General features: G+C 35.8%; 1 protein-coding gene across 7 annotated transcripts in view; it reads left to right on the top strand.

The window, feature by feature from the left end:
* The window catches only part of PPFIA2 (PPFI scaffold protein A2), a 356,055-nt gene that overhangs the window by 110,115 nt on the left and 229,221 nt on the right, over positions 1 to 16,719 (top strand). Inside the window, exon 1 of one of the 7 annotated variants that reach the window (XM_076333737.1) lies at positions 2,388 to 2,807. The exons of 5 other annotated variants lie outside the window; for them this stretch is intronic. In XM_076333737.1, coding sequence (XP_076189852.1) covers positions 2,727 to 2,807 — 81 coding nt within the window. In that variant the 5' untranslated portion in view covers positions 2,388 to 2,726. Of the gene's footprint in view, positions 1 to 2,387; positions 2,808 to 16,719 lie in introns of those variants that run through there. One more of the 7 variants, XM_076333756.1, reaches the window with a different exon arrangement.

Here is a 16,719-nt window from a genome sequence, read left to right as displayed (position 1 = left end):
TCCTGAGAGGAGGCTGGTTTCATGTTTTTCAGAAAAACGCTGTTTTACACAAATGTTTTCAAGCTGTTTGAGTGTTACATCAAAATTACGTTCTGATTCCATGAGGGTCATGCAAGAACGTGGTGTTGACCTGTTTCGCAGTGAGCTAAAAGAAAATTTATAGTCATTACTGGGAGCTTTTTCACATGAGGTAAAAGTTAGTGGAGACAGAACAACAGTTATAATGCCATGCCTTCTCTCCAGATCTAGGGAGATGTGTTTATTGGAACTTAATGCAGGGGGAGGGGGGGTTGCTGGGTTTTTTGGTTGTTGTTGTTGTTGGGTTTTTTAAGTGCAAATTGCTTCACCTAAGCAGGAAAGCCAAAACAACAGATAAAAGATCGGGAGCAGTATTTTGAAAAGCAGTAATTTTTTCAAAATAATGGGCAGCTAAGTCATGGTAGACAGTGATCCCAATAAGAGCTCCCAGTGGATGGCTGCAGCTAGAAGATGTGCAGTCCTCGGGAACTAGCCAGTCAAAATACAGCAATAGTGTTATGATTGTGGAAGGTATTATTGAGACTGTCACTAGAGCACTTACGTTTAACTTTAGTATTGACCATTTCTTAAAGATGTTGGCAATATTTTTTTAGGAATGAACTAGCTTAAGGTTTAGCAAATGCCAATATGGGAAGATGAACTGAGTTTCCTATATCCCTCGTAGAAACGAGGATTAAAATTTGTGAAAGTTGAAGCAAGAGAAGTTCAAACTAATAGGTACAGCTATTTAGTAGTGAAAGTAATTGTCTTGGAGAAATGTACGTGGGATTTTGCACATGAATTCTTCAAATTATGCATTTGGTGAGGAAACTAAGAGGTAAATTGCTGTCATCTTTCAGGGCAAATGATCTTAAGTATCCATAAAAGAAACTTTATTCATTGCACTGCATGGAAATAGCACGTTTGGTAGGTAGATTATAAAGGAGAAAGTATCAACTCAGAATAAAAGGTTCTATACTCAAATTACCAACAATCTGGTATCTTTCCTTTGACCAGTTGAGGGACCCCTTTGCTAATACCAGCATCTAGATCTTCTGGAAGAGAACTCAAAGAGGGGAGAATAATCTGTAATCTGAAATCTAGGTCTCAAGAAAATGTTCCAGACAGTATTTTTGCTTTGATTCAGTAAATGTTATAGAAGCAATATCATGGTAATTGTAAGACATTGTTAGACTTGACTAGGATCTAAGAGGATTTTTTCTCTTTGGCTTACAAAATATGATTATTGTGGTATGCACCACACTGGCATACACACTTAAACAGACAGACATCTCTGCATCTATCCCAACTCCTTTCACAGTCATTTTACTTTAGAAGCTGTACTATATTCAGCTGCTAAAATCATTAAGATAAAACAGAATAAAAAACAGAGGCAGCCTGGCAACTCACCAGGCTTTTAGATTTTTGACAAGTTTCATTTTGAAAGTACCATTTCTTAAGTGGTTTCTCTGTCTCTCTTTAAACCTTATGAATAAAATACAGAGTGCTTGACAGAACACGTAAAGTTAGTTTTCCAACCACTTTACATTTTTTACCCTTTACTGAAACCCTACTTTCCAATTTTTGTAAATGGAACACTTATTTTTTGTTGCTAAAAGGTATCAAGTTCTTTGAATATTCATTTCTTTAATGTCTTTATGTAGTTCAAATGATCTGTGTGTGAAGAAAAATGCAGTGAATGCTTTTGGGATGTTCAGTGCAGGTGTTTGCAAGTATTATCAACCTTAAAAAATAACTTTTTAAAAAGGTATTGTGTATAGCTAATGAGCTAAGCTGTAGGTCTCTAGCTTTGTGAAGCACAGTAAGGCTCAGAATAGAATTTCAACCTTATACTTAGTAATGTTAGGTAAACCTTTCCTAAAGAGAGGTTCAGACTGAAGATGAGAAAAAAGAGTTAGACAAGAATGAGAACAGAGAGGCTTGTAATGTGTATTGTATTCAAACTGTATGTAGCTCTGTAAACAGTCTTACAAATATTTATTTCCCACTATTTGCAGTCTGTAGTAGCACCAAAAAAAAAAGAAATATAACAAATACTGATTTGGAGAGCAAGATACTGTTTCTTTTATCTAGACAAGACAGTCAAAACAGAAAAAAAAACACCTTCGTGTTATTTAAAGCAAGTTGGTATGTGTTAACGTAGCTATCAGCAACTGAAATGATAAAATTATCATTGTTATCAAATACAGCTATAAACTGAACACAAGGCATGCTTCAGGTTAGTCAGAAGAGGTCCTCTGTTTTTCACTGTGCATGCTTGCTTGAAATGAAACTGTGTTTTATTGGTTAACTGGGACGCTTAGCATAATCACTTTGCAAGGCTGTGGTGGAGGGAGGTGATTATCACTGAGAACAGATGGGCAGGTCCAAAGCGTTGCCAGATTCTGCACAAGCTCCATGTACTGTAGGTTCTAGCTCTCTTTTCTTCGGCATTTCTAATTTTTATTCATTGTGCATATTTTGAAGGGCTAGCTGAGCTAGAGGTCCGGGAGCGATGACCTTACAGTTTAGCTCACAGATGTAGGAGTGGGGAATTCAAAGCGCTGTCACTATACATCTGAACGAATGGGGCAGACTGCATTTGGTACGATTGCCTCCCTAAATGTATGAAAGGATTTATCTCCGAGCTTAGCACTCTACTCTGCATCTGTAGCTCTCTGTGGATTGTATGGTGTGTGTGACCAGAAATGATATTCTCGGATATGAACGCTGTCTCTGCCTCTCCTAAAGTGCACCCTCCTAATGGGACCCGGTTTTATACTTTTCAGGTAAGTGAACTTTAATAAAACTGAAAGGATTTTTCTTGGTACTTAAACAATAAGTAAACTTTGAGTAAGAGTAGCTAATAGGTTAAGAAGCTTACGTGTTAATTAGTTTTGTATTGGTAGGAGAAAATATGTAAGAAATCAATATCATCACAGTAAGTTTGCTGCCTTAAAAAAATCAGCATGTAAATTGTTCCTAAACAAACATAAAATTGCATTCACAATGATTTTGCTATTGATTGTCTTTCCCAATAATATTATCATCTTACAATTCATTAGATTTATAATTCCTTAGGTGGACCTACACTGTCTTTCTGTTTAGTTCAGATAAGCACTGTGTTGGCATTATCAGAAAGTCCAAATTCATATTATACAAAAAAAATTTAAAAAACTGGGTATGTTGTACCTGTCTGGGTTTTCTTATATTAATCCTCAATGTAGTTGCATGCTAGCTGATGCTTAATTTGATTCATGTGGATAGTAATCATACATGTGCCATTGATAGAACAGCAGAATCTATTGTTAGGATTATTAAGGTTCTCAGTTTTAAGCTAAGTTTTGCCTCATTCAGGTAAATAAGCTTGTGTGCTTAGCTAAAGGTAAGAATTTATTATATGCTCTAAATCTAATGTGCAGACCAGTCTAATTACAACCATCTTTCAGTAGCATTTAATTAAAAGAAATCTTCAGTGCCTTGGCTCTGGAAAACTGTGTAATCCTACATTAAGATTTAACAATAATAAAAAAACCCCACAACTCCCCTGCCTCAGGTGCTCCTTATAGCACTCCGGCAGTGCAGGGCAATTCAAACACTCCACTACTGAAAGTGGCAACAGCTTTTTCAGCTCAGTCTCTGATACAGTTAGGATTTAAATAACCTTCCCATTCCTGATCGTATAATGGTTTTGTCTTTTTGGTTACTTTACGCTATTGTAGAGTGATGTCTTTAATATGTAATAAATCCTGTGTATGCTACCAGAGCAAACAATCTGAGGCAATTAAAAGTTGATCCTAAAATGCATGGCAAACGTCTTTCACAAAATACAGGTACCCCATTCTTTGGGTCCAATAACTGCATTTCATTCTTGTCTTCTTTTAATCCATTGTTTTTAATTGTACTGTCTTGCCCTTCTTACAGTGATGTCAAATGATAGTTGAGGGCTGTGCAGAAAGAGTGACATCCTCCTAACAGTGACGATCTGCTGATCCTGGCAGTGATTCAGAGACATGAATGCCCCTGGCCTGTTCCTCTACAGCATGACTACTTTTTTCACACACTGACATCTAAATATTCTGTACAGCCTCCTGTAGCTATGCTCTTAAACACAGTTCCTGACGTCAGGTATTCTTTCCGAGTGTGTCGAGTTGAAAAAGTCACTAAAATTAGGATGCTTGGTTGTGATACCAAATTGACTATTTTATTATGTGGTACTTTATGAAAGTAAGCACTAACAATGAAGTATATAATTTTTTTACAGTATGTATTGTTGCTACTAGCAATCTCTGTGATTACTGTAGACATTATCCCACATACAAAAAATTCTCTTTTAAAAATTATTTCTTCCACTGATTTTTAAGCTGAGGGGACAATAAATAAAAGGGGAATATGACCAAATTTCCTGTTGTGTTCTGGATACTTTAATGAGCAATGTAGAGTTAAATGACCTTGGAATGTAAAGCTGCTAATTCAGGAGAGTCTGTGTTTGTGTTCTAGAATGGCTTGGTGTTATCAGTGCTAAAAGAATCCCTGAAAAATTAAAAAAAAAATCAACCAAAGAAAGCCTATTATATATTCCTGTGATGCCCTTTTTCAATTATTTTTTTTCTTTATTTGTTTACATATGTGCAGTATAAAGAAAGATATGTTAAGCAACTTTCCAGTTCTTGCCTTGGCTTCCTTTGTCATTCCTTCCTTTCTAGCTTTTGACCACCATGTTTGTGGTATCTTCTCTTTCCGTCTTCAGTTACTTCAGTCTTTGCTTACAAATGTAATAATTGCTGAGAAGGGCTTCATATGACTCTTGTTAATTGTTTTGATCTGTTTTAAACTACTTTCACTTTTTGCTTTCTTACCTGTGTTTCTCTATGTTACACTGTAATCTCTTTGAGACAGAATCTCTTTCATTTAAATAGTTTGCAAAGTTATGGGACAGCTTAATAGTTCTTAATTTGAAATATATATGCTGGTATTTAACCTGAATGTGTGAAAATAATCTTAGCAAAGCCAATGTCTAGCATGTTTAAAACTGGACAAATACAAAAATTTTGAGATGAGGGCCTGAACTCTGACTGATGGACGGTAATGAGCGATTAAGCTACTGAATTAATTGTACATTGATGTAATGATTAAGCAGATGAATTAATTGTACATTGATTCAAAACCGTAACATATTAATTCTTTCAGCAACAAAAATGGTACTGGAAGAAGGACAAAGCATGTGTGCAAGTTGTAACTTTATTATTGGCATTTCACTGATGTTCTTAGGAAATCAAACCAAATTGGCCTACTGGCCAAGGAATCAGACTGGCCATACAGGGATGCATCTAGCAGAGCACTTGGGCTGTGGAGAATCGTAATTAGTGGAGATCTCTACAAGTTTTTGAGCGTTTATTAAGATCTCAATCAAATGCTTTGAACACTATGCTTTAAAATCAACTTTATAAAGTGTGTTCACTTCATGAGTGAGCATTAATTGAAATTAGAAGTCTGCCATAAATTTTCAAATTCAGAGATTTTCTTGCCTGATTTTTTTTTTTTTAGTAGATGAAATTAACAAGGAATTTCTCAACAACTAATTGCAACATTTAAAATTATATTTTCATGTGCAATGACACAGGATGAATAAACAGGTTTTTTCTCTTCCCCCTTCTCTCCCACTTTGTTGTGTTTTATTAGCTTCTTTGGTCTCCAGGACACCTAGTGTTCAGAAAAAGTATTGAATTTGAAAATTACATCAATATCTGCAATTACCTAGAAGCTATGAAATTCCTAGTACCTTTGTTTTGCTCAGGAAATCTGTCCTGAAATTCTGCAGATGTTAAAAGCGTGATTTGGTTCAGTATATTTGCTGAACCACCTGCTATAATTAAAAGAATCATAGAATAGAGTAGAATAGAATCATTGAGGTTGGAAAAGACCTCTAAGATCATCGAGTCCAACCGTCAACCCAACACCACCATGCCCACTAAACCATGTCCCTAAGCGCCTCATCTACACGTCTTTTAAATACCTCCAGGGATGGTGACTCCACCACTTCCCTGGGCAGCCTGTTCCAGTGCTTGACAACCCTTGCGGTGAAGAAGTTTTTCCTCATATCTGATCTAAAGCTCCCCTGGTGCAACTTGAGGCCATTTCCTCTCGTCCTATCGCTTGTTACTTCGGAGAAGAGACCAACACCCACCTCGCTACAACCTCCTTTCAGGTAGTTGTAGAGAGCGATGAGGTCTCCCCTCAGCCTCCTTTTCTCCAGGCTAAACAGTCCCAGTTCCCTCAGCTTTGATCCCTAGACTATGCTTGATTAGAGCAAATAAAATAGAAAACTGTATGAGAGGAGGTGATATAAAGAAGTTATATACTGTATGAAAGGAAGGAGTTGTAATGCTATTATGAATAAGGTTTAATTTTATAATGAGGCAATATCAAAGTTCAGTGCTTTGTATTTCAATATCTCTCTGTTTCATCTCAATTTGCTTGTGCCAACTTTGGTAGACTTTGGCAGGTATATAACAGAAAGCAGTGATTTTCTTTCTTTTTCTCTTCAAGCTTGATAAAAAGATAGTATTTCTGCTACTCTATGTGGATAAATTAGTTTGCCAGCAGTCCCACAGTGAGCATGTGTCTTTCATGAACATGGTAAACATCAAAGTCCAAGTAGTAACATTGCCTTGCTCTCTGGTTGGTCTTCTGTTTCACTGTATTTAGCAGTTATTTGCATAAAATAGTAATACAGGTGGGAAAGTTTGGATTAGAAAGGAGATATTTTTAACGTGGTTATTGGTTATGAAATGGAACACAATCCACTGAAAAAATATTTTTTAATGAAGCTGTGAGAACTTGAGGGTGGTTCCTTTTTTATGAAAGCATAGCACAAAGGAACTTAATTTTGAAATGTCAGATTTTGTTTTTGAAAGTTGTGTAATACCGCTTTGATCATTCAAAAGCAACTTAAGTTTACATTGGTGTTTATAACATCCAGTAAATATTTTTTGTTTTCTTAAATTAGTTGTCTATACTAATACAGGTGAATACTAACTTGCACAACTTCTAAACATTCAAAATATCTTCACTTTGTACACGACGTTTATTTCAACAGAATTTCAAATGAACAGAGCCTTTTTTCTGTTTCAGCATCTTTGCAAAAGAAAAAAAACTGAAATATTTCTATGAACAGTATTCTTAATTCTTGTAACCTTCAATTATTAAGCTAAGCACACATCTAAAGCACAGATCTAAGCACAGACCTAAATGAGGGCTAAAAGTAGTTGCCAATAGGCAGAACTTAGGAACTAGGCATGTGCAGTAGAGAGAGACAAACATGCTCAAATTGCAGCAGTACACGGGGGCTCATGGATCCGGATACATCTTTAGCTTTGAAATCAGCAGCATGTAGTAACAGTTTCCATAAATGTTAAACACAAAGTTTCAAATATTTGGAAGCAATACTAGCCCATTTTATAGTCAGATGAGATTTGTGGTTTATAAATGAACTCTTAGGACAACTAGAGTATACTCCTTTTTACTAACAGGTAGTGAAGTAAGACTGGTCTTTTCTGAAACCTTTAACCTGGGAGGTTAAAGCCATTTTTTAAAGTTACCTGATGGTCAGAAGGTCTATAAAGAAATAAAATTACTTTCTTACAAAACCTGCAGAGAAATCCTAAAATATTCATATGACTTAAAAATGTAAATACACTATGAACTACTGTAAAAGTGCATCTCTGATCAAAGGTTTGAAACTGGGTTACTGGGAAACTGGGAAATGTTTCTATACATAAAACATATCTATCACCATGATACTGATTACTACTGTTTTTTATTTCTTAGCGACTAAATGTTACACTCCAATGATAGTGAATTAACAGAATGCAAGTAAAAATCTTACTTTCTGGTACAGAATGTGCTTTGAGCTGTGTGAAAAAAAGCATATGCTATAAGAAATACTAGATGCGATCATTAATGTTCCTATTAATTCCTATATTAATAGTTTAAATGAACCTAGAACTTCTGTTTTATACTGTCTTGTAGTTTTAGTGTTTCAGTAATCCTATTGTTCTTTCATGTATCTTCTTATATGGAAATAGTAAATGAAACAAAAAGCCTCTCCTATAAGAGAAAGTATCTTGTTAAAATTTATAATTGCACTTATTAGCATACATTTATCATTAGATTATGCTTTGGGCAGGTATGCCATGCTACTCTGTCTAGTAAGCCATAACTTTTCTTTTTGACTATTTTGTTGCCTCGCATATTTCTATGCAATATAATTTAATATCAAACACAACAGCTTTTGAGTTTCTTTGCAGAAATCCCCAGTTCTATGAAAAAAATATATTTTTGGTGAAGGAGATGGGTTATTAGTCACCTTGTATCTGACGTGATCACTCATACCACTACAAAATTCTTGTAAAATGTGTATTTGATGACTCCATTCCTACTCCATGCAGACGTAATTGCACGTGTAGAAAATATACCATATATAACATGCAGAACAGGGCCAAAAATTTGTGTGTACTTTCAGTGCTGTGTCACCAGGTCCACAGAAGAACTGTGGAATCTGATCTTATCTCAAACCCTTCAGCTGGCCAAGCATGTGGGCAGCTCCTTCCAGCAACCCTCTACCAGGCATGGGATTTCTCCCTTAGTTTCACCTAAATAAAGATTTTTCTCTTCTTACTTAACACACTGGTACAGTACTTTTCTTTTACAAACATCATGTAAAAGTACTAGAGGCATGTTCTTTATGAAAGCTGCAAGTCCATAGCCGATTGGTAACTTGTATCAGTAATGATGGTAAACCACTAAAAGGCCAACTATTGATAGGAGTCAACTGAATAATTGGTTTTGTGTGCAAAAAGTTGTGGTACAGATCATGTAGGTTGTTGTAGACTTCAGAAGGTTTGAAAGCTGTGTTAGTGAATTTAAATAACAACAGTGGCAGAAAGGCTGACAGTGAGGTGCTTTAAAGACTTCTGACATGTTAACAGTGACAGAAAATAGTAATGCTGGACCAGTGCTTTAACATGTAGCCAGAAAAAAAAATCATTAAAAAATCTGGGCAGTATCAAAGGCAGGAGACAATAATAAAGTGATTTGCATTGCAAATAGCTTGGAAATATTTATAGCCATATAAGTGGGTTTTATGTAATTTTGGAATTTAGGAATTTCAGAGGAATACTGTGAGGAATATGCTTACAGGCTCTTTTACTCAGAAATAAATGACAAATGGCAATAGAGGCTGGTCTTACATTGCAAGTGAGTGTTATTTATTCTTATTTACTATTATTATTCTGTGATATGTATTTTTATTGCCTGTTTTGTGAAGAACAAACTTAAAGCTTTTCTGCTCAAATACAGACATGTTAATGCAGTGTTAATCTGAATGTACCCCAAAATATTAATGTTCTCTGTATTCAAACAATTATAAAATTTTGAAGGAGAAATATTAAAAAATTTTATACATTAAAACATGTTATATGAAATAAACTTTCAGTAAGTTTCATCTGGTAGTGCTGTTACTTTTTTTTTTTTGTAGAATGGCGAAGACTCTGAGCATTTGTTAATCAGTCCAGATATACTGGCAACTAGTAGGTTTAATCATTTTACTGAGTTGGTGAGAATGTGGCACTTGGACTCCAAAAACAGAACAGAATTATTCAGGCTGACAGGAAGAACATTGTCTGTGTTACTGTGAACATGTAATGTGCCTTAAGTATCTAGAGAAATAATTCTGTTTGCACAAGCGTTTTTTTGTGTAATTCTGCTGTGCCAGAGAATTGTGATTTGTGGCCATCAGAGCTCATGAAAGACAATGTCCTCACCACCAGCAATCCTGTCCACACCCGTGACACAGGGAGTATCTTTGAAAAGCTACTTGTTTTCTGGTGGCTTCTGAGTTTTAGCTGGAATCGTGCTGAGAGCTGCCCCAGCTGCCACCACATACCCTCTTCCTGCATAAAAATCAGTAGCACTGCATTGCCCCACATTTTCCATAGGTTTTTTTTACAGCCAGTCAATAAAATGATCTGATAGTTTTTATGAATATGCTGTTCTGCATGCAGTGAACTGAGAAGGGTGACTTGACTGAATAGTAACTGACTGTTTAGATCTATAGATACATTTACATCCTCCTCTGGGTGGAAACACACATTGCTTAAGGGAGAAATGAGAAACATTAGGGTTCTAAGATAAGCCTAATTACTGTGAATTTGGTAGTTGAAATCAGGAAAACTAATCCTTCTCCCCAAAAGCCACAAGACGAAACTAAACACACACACACACAGACACATGCTTTCCAAAAAAACAATGAAGAAAATAATCAAGCATAGGATTCTGTCTATAGTATTTTTTGGTTGTAGAGACTTAGTAAATTACATTGTTTACTCCAACAATATGATAATTAGAGTAAGCAAAGAATACAGGACCTTAAAATACATACATAAAACAAAATAGAAAGACCTTAAAGGCTTTGTGTCTTAAGTCAATATTCATGTAAAATTTTCTTTTGCCTATCATACAAAAACATTTTGTCCACATAGTAGCATTTTTTCATGTGTTGAAACAGAACAGTAACCAAGCAGAGCAGTCAATGCACCTTTCCCATGCAGAACTCCTGTCATTCAATGTGGCCTATTATACTTTGCAAAGTAGTGGAGTAAAGAGTCAGAAAGTACCTTTCCGTATTTCTACCAGAAGCACTGGGGCTAAAACAGAGCTGCTGTTTCTTTTGCAGCTGAGTGGATGTGACCAATAAAAGCAGGGGACCAGTAGGAGGAATAGCAATAGGAGTGCTTTTCTCCTATTCCAGAAATAGGATCATGGAACGGTTTCTGAATCATAGCTAGAAACCATGTTTCTGGCTCAATTTCAGAAGTGCCTTCAGTTTTGGATTCTGAACCTGGGCTTCTTTTATCATAATTTGCATAGAAAATAAAACTAGAGGAAAAAATGTACCGGTATTTTCCAGAATAGTAAGAATACTAAGGATTATTACACAATAATGTGTGTTGGTTTGATACTGGTTGGTCCATTCTCTTAACTGAACACAAGCTGTATAGAGTGAGATAGCAGAATGCTTGGATGATAAGCTTTCCTTATAGGGAAAAATAGAACAATATAGGCATAGCCTGTTCTGAGAGCAGAGATTGTGTCTCTGTAGATGGGTGTCCTGAATATCCTGTATAAATTGTGATGATAACCTATTGGAAATGGCATGGTTTTTCCCTTGATGAGTATTACCAATCTTGCTACGCAGCACTGCTGAAGCTTTCCCAGCCCTGTCTGGGAGGAGAGTGTAAGTAATTTGCTGATTTCATTGTACATTTCATATATATTCCTAGTAGTTGTCTCAGATCTAGATCACACTGCCTCCTTCTTGATTTGCTACACATTGGACCAAGTAGAGGACAGTACCACTTCCTGGTATTTAGTAAAAGAGGGTGTTTGGTTTGGAAGCTGTCTTGACTAGCTTTTAGTATCGTGTATAACTTCAACTTCAAAATTCTTCTCAATATAGCTTTTACTGTCTGAAAGCCTGAATAAGTCAGCTATAAGCCTGAAAGTCAGGCTTGACGTTATAAGAACGTAAATGTAGCCCTTGACATCAGCTGATAAGCCTATGCTAATTAGATACCCTTCAAGAGCTGGAAATACTGTATATCAGCACTTAAAAAAAATGTTTTTCGTTTGGAGAAAGATATAGTTGCATAGAAACAACTTATTTGACTTGGAAGAAAAAAGTAAATGGAATTAGTATAATTACTAACTAGCACAGTGTTCACTTTATTTTACATAAAGCATTTTGTCCTCACAGTCTTTTTGTACATAGTTGATAAATTTGTAAGGCAAGAGGATCTGTTGCTTGCCTGTTACTCATGTAGCATTTACTCTTGCAGTCTTCATTATCAACAGCATCAGATGATGATGTTGAGAGGTGGGTGATCTACCTGCAAATTTCTTCTTTTTCTTACATCTGTCATAAGGCAAGGAAAAAAGCAGGTGAAGACAGACAATGCAAAATACTTGGCATGTTGAACTGTCCTATGATTGAAGGCAAGCAATAAAATGCATGATTTTAATGGTTTGAAATAAGTTGAGGTGTGAATAAACTTTTTTGCTGAGGAACTTATTAGCCTATAGATATGTCTGTTTTGGGGAAATTACTGTGATACAAGCATTAAAGTAAATATTCCAATTTTACCTTTATTCATAGGCTGTATTTTCATTTTGAATGGAGTACTGTTAATATACATCACAAGATTTTTAATACTAAAATTCTTAGTAGTGATTTCATAAATACATTTTATTTCGCCTCATCTATTCCTGTCTAGTTCAATATTCAGTTGGCAGTTAATGCTTAGCATAATATTTATGGAGGACTATGAGGCTAGGATTGTTTTGAGATGGCAGCTGACATAATTTAGTTGATATTGTGATTCACTCAAACATGCAAACAAATGTGAAAATCATGGATTCAGTATTTCCACTGAAAGAATTAGAATTACTGATTCATGGAAATTTAAGTGATCTGTTTATATTTTTTCACTAGGAGGAATTAAACAGTTTCACATGACTAAGAGTGCTTGTTCCTATGAAATGTGTTATTTCTAGTGATAGGTCTAATGAAGTATGAGGGTTTTTTTGTTTTTTTTTTTTTTTTTAATTAAGTATTCTAATACTGCATGCATGGTGGTGGCACAGTGTGAGGAATGACTTTGTCTACAGCATCAGCCATAACAGTGTTGGTGCTGAGCAAAGCCAGAGTGGTGAGGAGATGCCAATGGCACTGAAAATGCATTGAGGGTGTGATTACTTATAGAGCTACGCTTGTGCTAGAAGCCTAACCAAGGTGTAGGGGAAGCTACTTGATCTGGATTCCTGTGCTTATGTCTCCATTAGTAAGTAGTCTGGCAGAATGAAAGTTAATCATCTCTAGAGCAAAAGAGGAGGGTCTGATGTCTGTCATCCACATTTGGGGGCCAGGTGGGTTATTATGGAATAGGTCTAGTCAGGTCCATTGGCTGAACGTCCACAAATGGATGGAAAGCATTAGATGCACTCTCAGAGATCATCTTTCAATTTCATTTCATCCAGGAGGGATCCAGTTCAGGCACTCTGAAATCACTTCATGATGCAAACCAAAGCAAGTTGAGACAATGGGGAAATTTGCTTCAGACCTCCTGATGCAAACTAAAACACTAATGTAGACTTGATTTCTGTTATGGCAGGCTCTGATAAACAACATTTCATAATAAGGGCCAAGTTCTGTGAGTCCCAAGGCGTATTATGGGAGAGCGTATTCCTCTGAAGGAGTCCAGAAAGATAAGCCTCCCTATGTGAGCTAATCTTTGTCAATATAACTATATTGATAAAGACTATGTTGACTCTCTAATGTCATACAGTCATTTCAGATGAATCTTTTCAAGGCTATTTGCAGTGTGTTTTATTATTTTCCTAGGACTCTCTTACTAAAATAAATATTATGTGGAGAAAATTATTATTAGGATGTTACATTTCTGAGCAAATAAAAAAGTATTAATGTACAGTTTTGATGAAGCAAAGAAAAAGATTTTTTGACATTAAGTTACGGAAACCTCTTTTCTTTACCATACTTTTATACTAGTAGTAGGCAGACAGAAAATTATTTCAGGTTAGGAATTGAGTCTCTGTTTCATGTAGTTGGTAACCTGAATTCTAGATTGGCTCAGTGGACGGATTTGATGTATCTCATAAGGTTTGAAAACATATATGGCCTCTGTTGGCCTGAAGCCTTGGATTTCTTGGCTAGCACTGTAATGAACAGTGGAGCATAAAGCTAAATATGTGCTAAACTGTGCTGAGCAAAAGAATGAAATTAGTAACTTACACTAAACACACATACACACATCTATTGCTTGAAGTAAAGCCGCCAACATCAACCTTTGTGCTTCGAATAAAGATCTGATGACAGTAGTGCGTATGTTCATCTTGGACTGGGAACACTGAAGCTTGCTTGAGATGGTCTGTGAATTTTCAGCTGGTCAGTAAAAGAGACCAAAGGATTTTTAAGTTTGAATAAACCAAGGAATGAATATTAAAACCAAATTTGGAATTTTCCATCAGCTTCCAGTTTAGTACCAGAAGAAATCCTCTCTCCTTTCAGGAGATACAACAGTCACCGTCATGTTTCTCAAATACATAGAAGTAACACAGCTCACATACAAATATAAGTGAATGAAGAAAGAATGAGCAGTTTTGGAACAATCTCAGAGAGATAATCAGAAATAGTTTGTTGTTTGTTTTGGGTTGTTTTTTTTTAATTTCAGATAATGGCATAAAACTCAATGCATTTAACCAAACTATTAATCAAGGAGCCAAGGAAAAATTAAGGTCAGTAGGGAGTGTGAACACCATTAAACTAAAGAATGTCAATTCTACATAGATCGTCTCTCAAGAAACATTACTTTTTACTTCTATTTTTAAACATTATATCTGTCCAAGCACACACAAAGCTTCTCTACAGATATCATTTGTAAGAGATTTATGAGAATTCCTAGAGGTATGATGGGAAGCTGTAATGGGTTCATTATGGAGGAGTAGTGCTTTGAATTGCTTCTTGGAGTTGGATTGCTGGCAAGTAGTTGAATAGCTATCCTCTTTTAATCAAAGTAATTTTGGAAGCATCAGTCATGGTTTTTAGTTAAAGCTTAATTGGATTTTGCATTTACTATAGTATAATCATGTTTAGTACTCAGTATGGCTTCCTTTTTTTTTCTCTCTCTCTCTCAGAAGCCACTGTTTGTTGTTGCATCCTTTTGAATAGTAAGAAAACAATATGTAAAAGTTATGTTGAGATATTTTCTACTGTGTTCCTTTTTTCTAAGGGTGACTCTGAATAATATACAGAATACAGCTGCTACTGAATACGGTAGAAACAAGTATCTTTTCTTCCAATACTGTGCTCTACCACAGCACAGCACATCTTTGGTGACTAGAAGGCAGACAATACTTACCATAACTAATATGAAAGCCTGTCCCAGTTTGTACGTACCCTGAAGGAACTCTCACTTTTGCAGAGCTCTGCCACTAAAGAAGTCGTATCTGAAGTCAGTAATGAGTCTCAGCTTTGTCAATATTCACTGTTCACTGGCTCTGATTCCAGTTTTCCAAAGGAACTTTAGAAAAGTGATCTTACCTTTCAGTGGCTGTCTAAAATAAATAGATGCAAACTGACACAAGAATCTGCCTTGATCAAGTAACAGAATTAATTCAGTTTTTGCGTAGCAAGTGAGTCCAGCAGTATTTTAAATAAATGAACATTTGTTTTCTCCTGACAAGGCAAGGTTCATATTTTTCACTGCATTTTGCTTTACCCTCTCACTACCAGCATTTCAGACCCAGCAAGACACTACGTAATGCACAGCACCTTTGGTGTTTGTGGAAATAGAGCTCCTGAGGGTGATGTCCCAGGTGGACTAGAATTGTAATGTATTTTGGCTGTTTACATATTAAATAAATAGATATACCTTTTACATTTAACCCAATATTAAAAAACTCCTAGTCTGTTTTTGCTACCTATTAAAGATATCTTTAATTGGATTCTTTATGTAGTTCTTACTTGTCTTCAACACTTTTATTATATGATTTTCTAAAAACACCAACCTTTGTGGTGAAGTTCCCCCATAATCGTAATTTTTAGCCTGCTCTCTTATAGGGCATTTTCTTATCATAGACTTTTAATAATTTCAAGTTACATTTTAAAGCCACACACTTTTGGTCAGGTATTAGTATGCAGTTGTTGTCAAGTATCATTTTGGGAGTTAGACAGCAGATAGGCCAAATAGCCTTTATGCAGAATTACATTCTTAAGCTCAGAGTTAATCAGCAGGGACCATGAGGGGGGAAAAAAACCCCAAAACCCCAAAACAAAAACAACCAACAACAAAACTATTGTTGGAAGTTTCTCACAGTTCCCCACTTCCTTTCTTACTCTTACTCTTCCAGGAACAGCAGTATATGGCAACACTTCACAGTTCATGCACAGACTGCATCCTATTTCCCTATTCTGAGCAGCACAACTCCATTGGAGGTTTGAGGTTCAGGACAATTTTCATCCTCTCTCTCACCTTTGGCTTGTGAGGAGATTCATAACAGGTCTCTGAAACCAACTCTCCTTCCATTACACATGATTTTTTAATATTCATAGGCTATTTATAGAGGGAAGCTTAGTCCTCTGGAAGCATGAAAGTGTCAGTAATGTATCAGTGTCAAATTTAATCTCTAATCTTTGTAAAACAACAACTGAGAGATTAGTCTCTCAAAAATCAGAGATTTTTTTTTCAACAAGTGGAGGATTTCATTAGATTATCTAATTTTAAATGCCCTTCCCTCTTAATGTAGGTGTCTTCTACTTAAATGTAATGCTTATCTGTAAGAATTTTTAAATGTGATTGCTAGAAGTGGAAAATAAAGGAAACATATATTCCCCCTTTAGTCTATATTTTGCTGCAATTTGCATCAGCTCTTTGCTTTCCTGCATAAAGAGAGAAATCTGAGGTGCATTGAAGTCTTCTAACACCAGCTCCTGGTTCTGTTTGAGTCTCATTGATGTTCATTGGAATATACTGAGAACTTTTCTAAACAGTTCTGGACCCGTAGTCCCCTGATTTGTGGGCGTGGGCATGGGCATCTTTAGTTTAAAAACTGTGCTAGGAAAATGTG

Source organism: Aptenodytes patagonicus, chromosome 1, assembly GCF_965638725.1.
Source record: "Aptenodytes patagonicus chromosome 1, bAptPat1.pri.cur, whole genome shotgun sequence".
NCBI lineage: Eukaryota > Metazoa > Chordata > Aves > Sphenisciformes > Spheniscidae > Aptenodytes > Aptenodytes patagonicus.
This window is presented reverse-complemented; position numbering and strand designations above follow the sequence as displayed.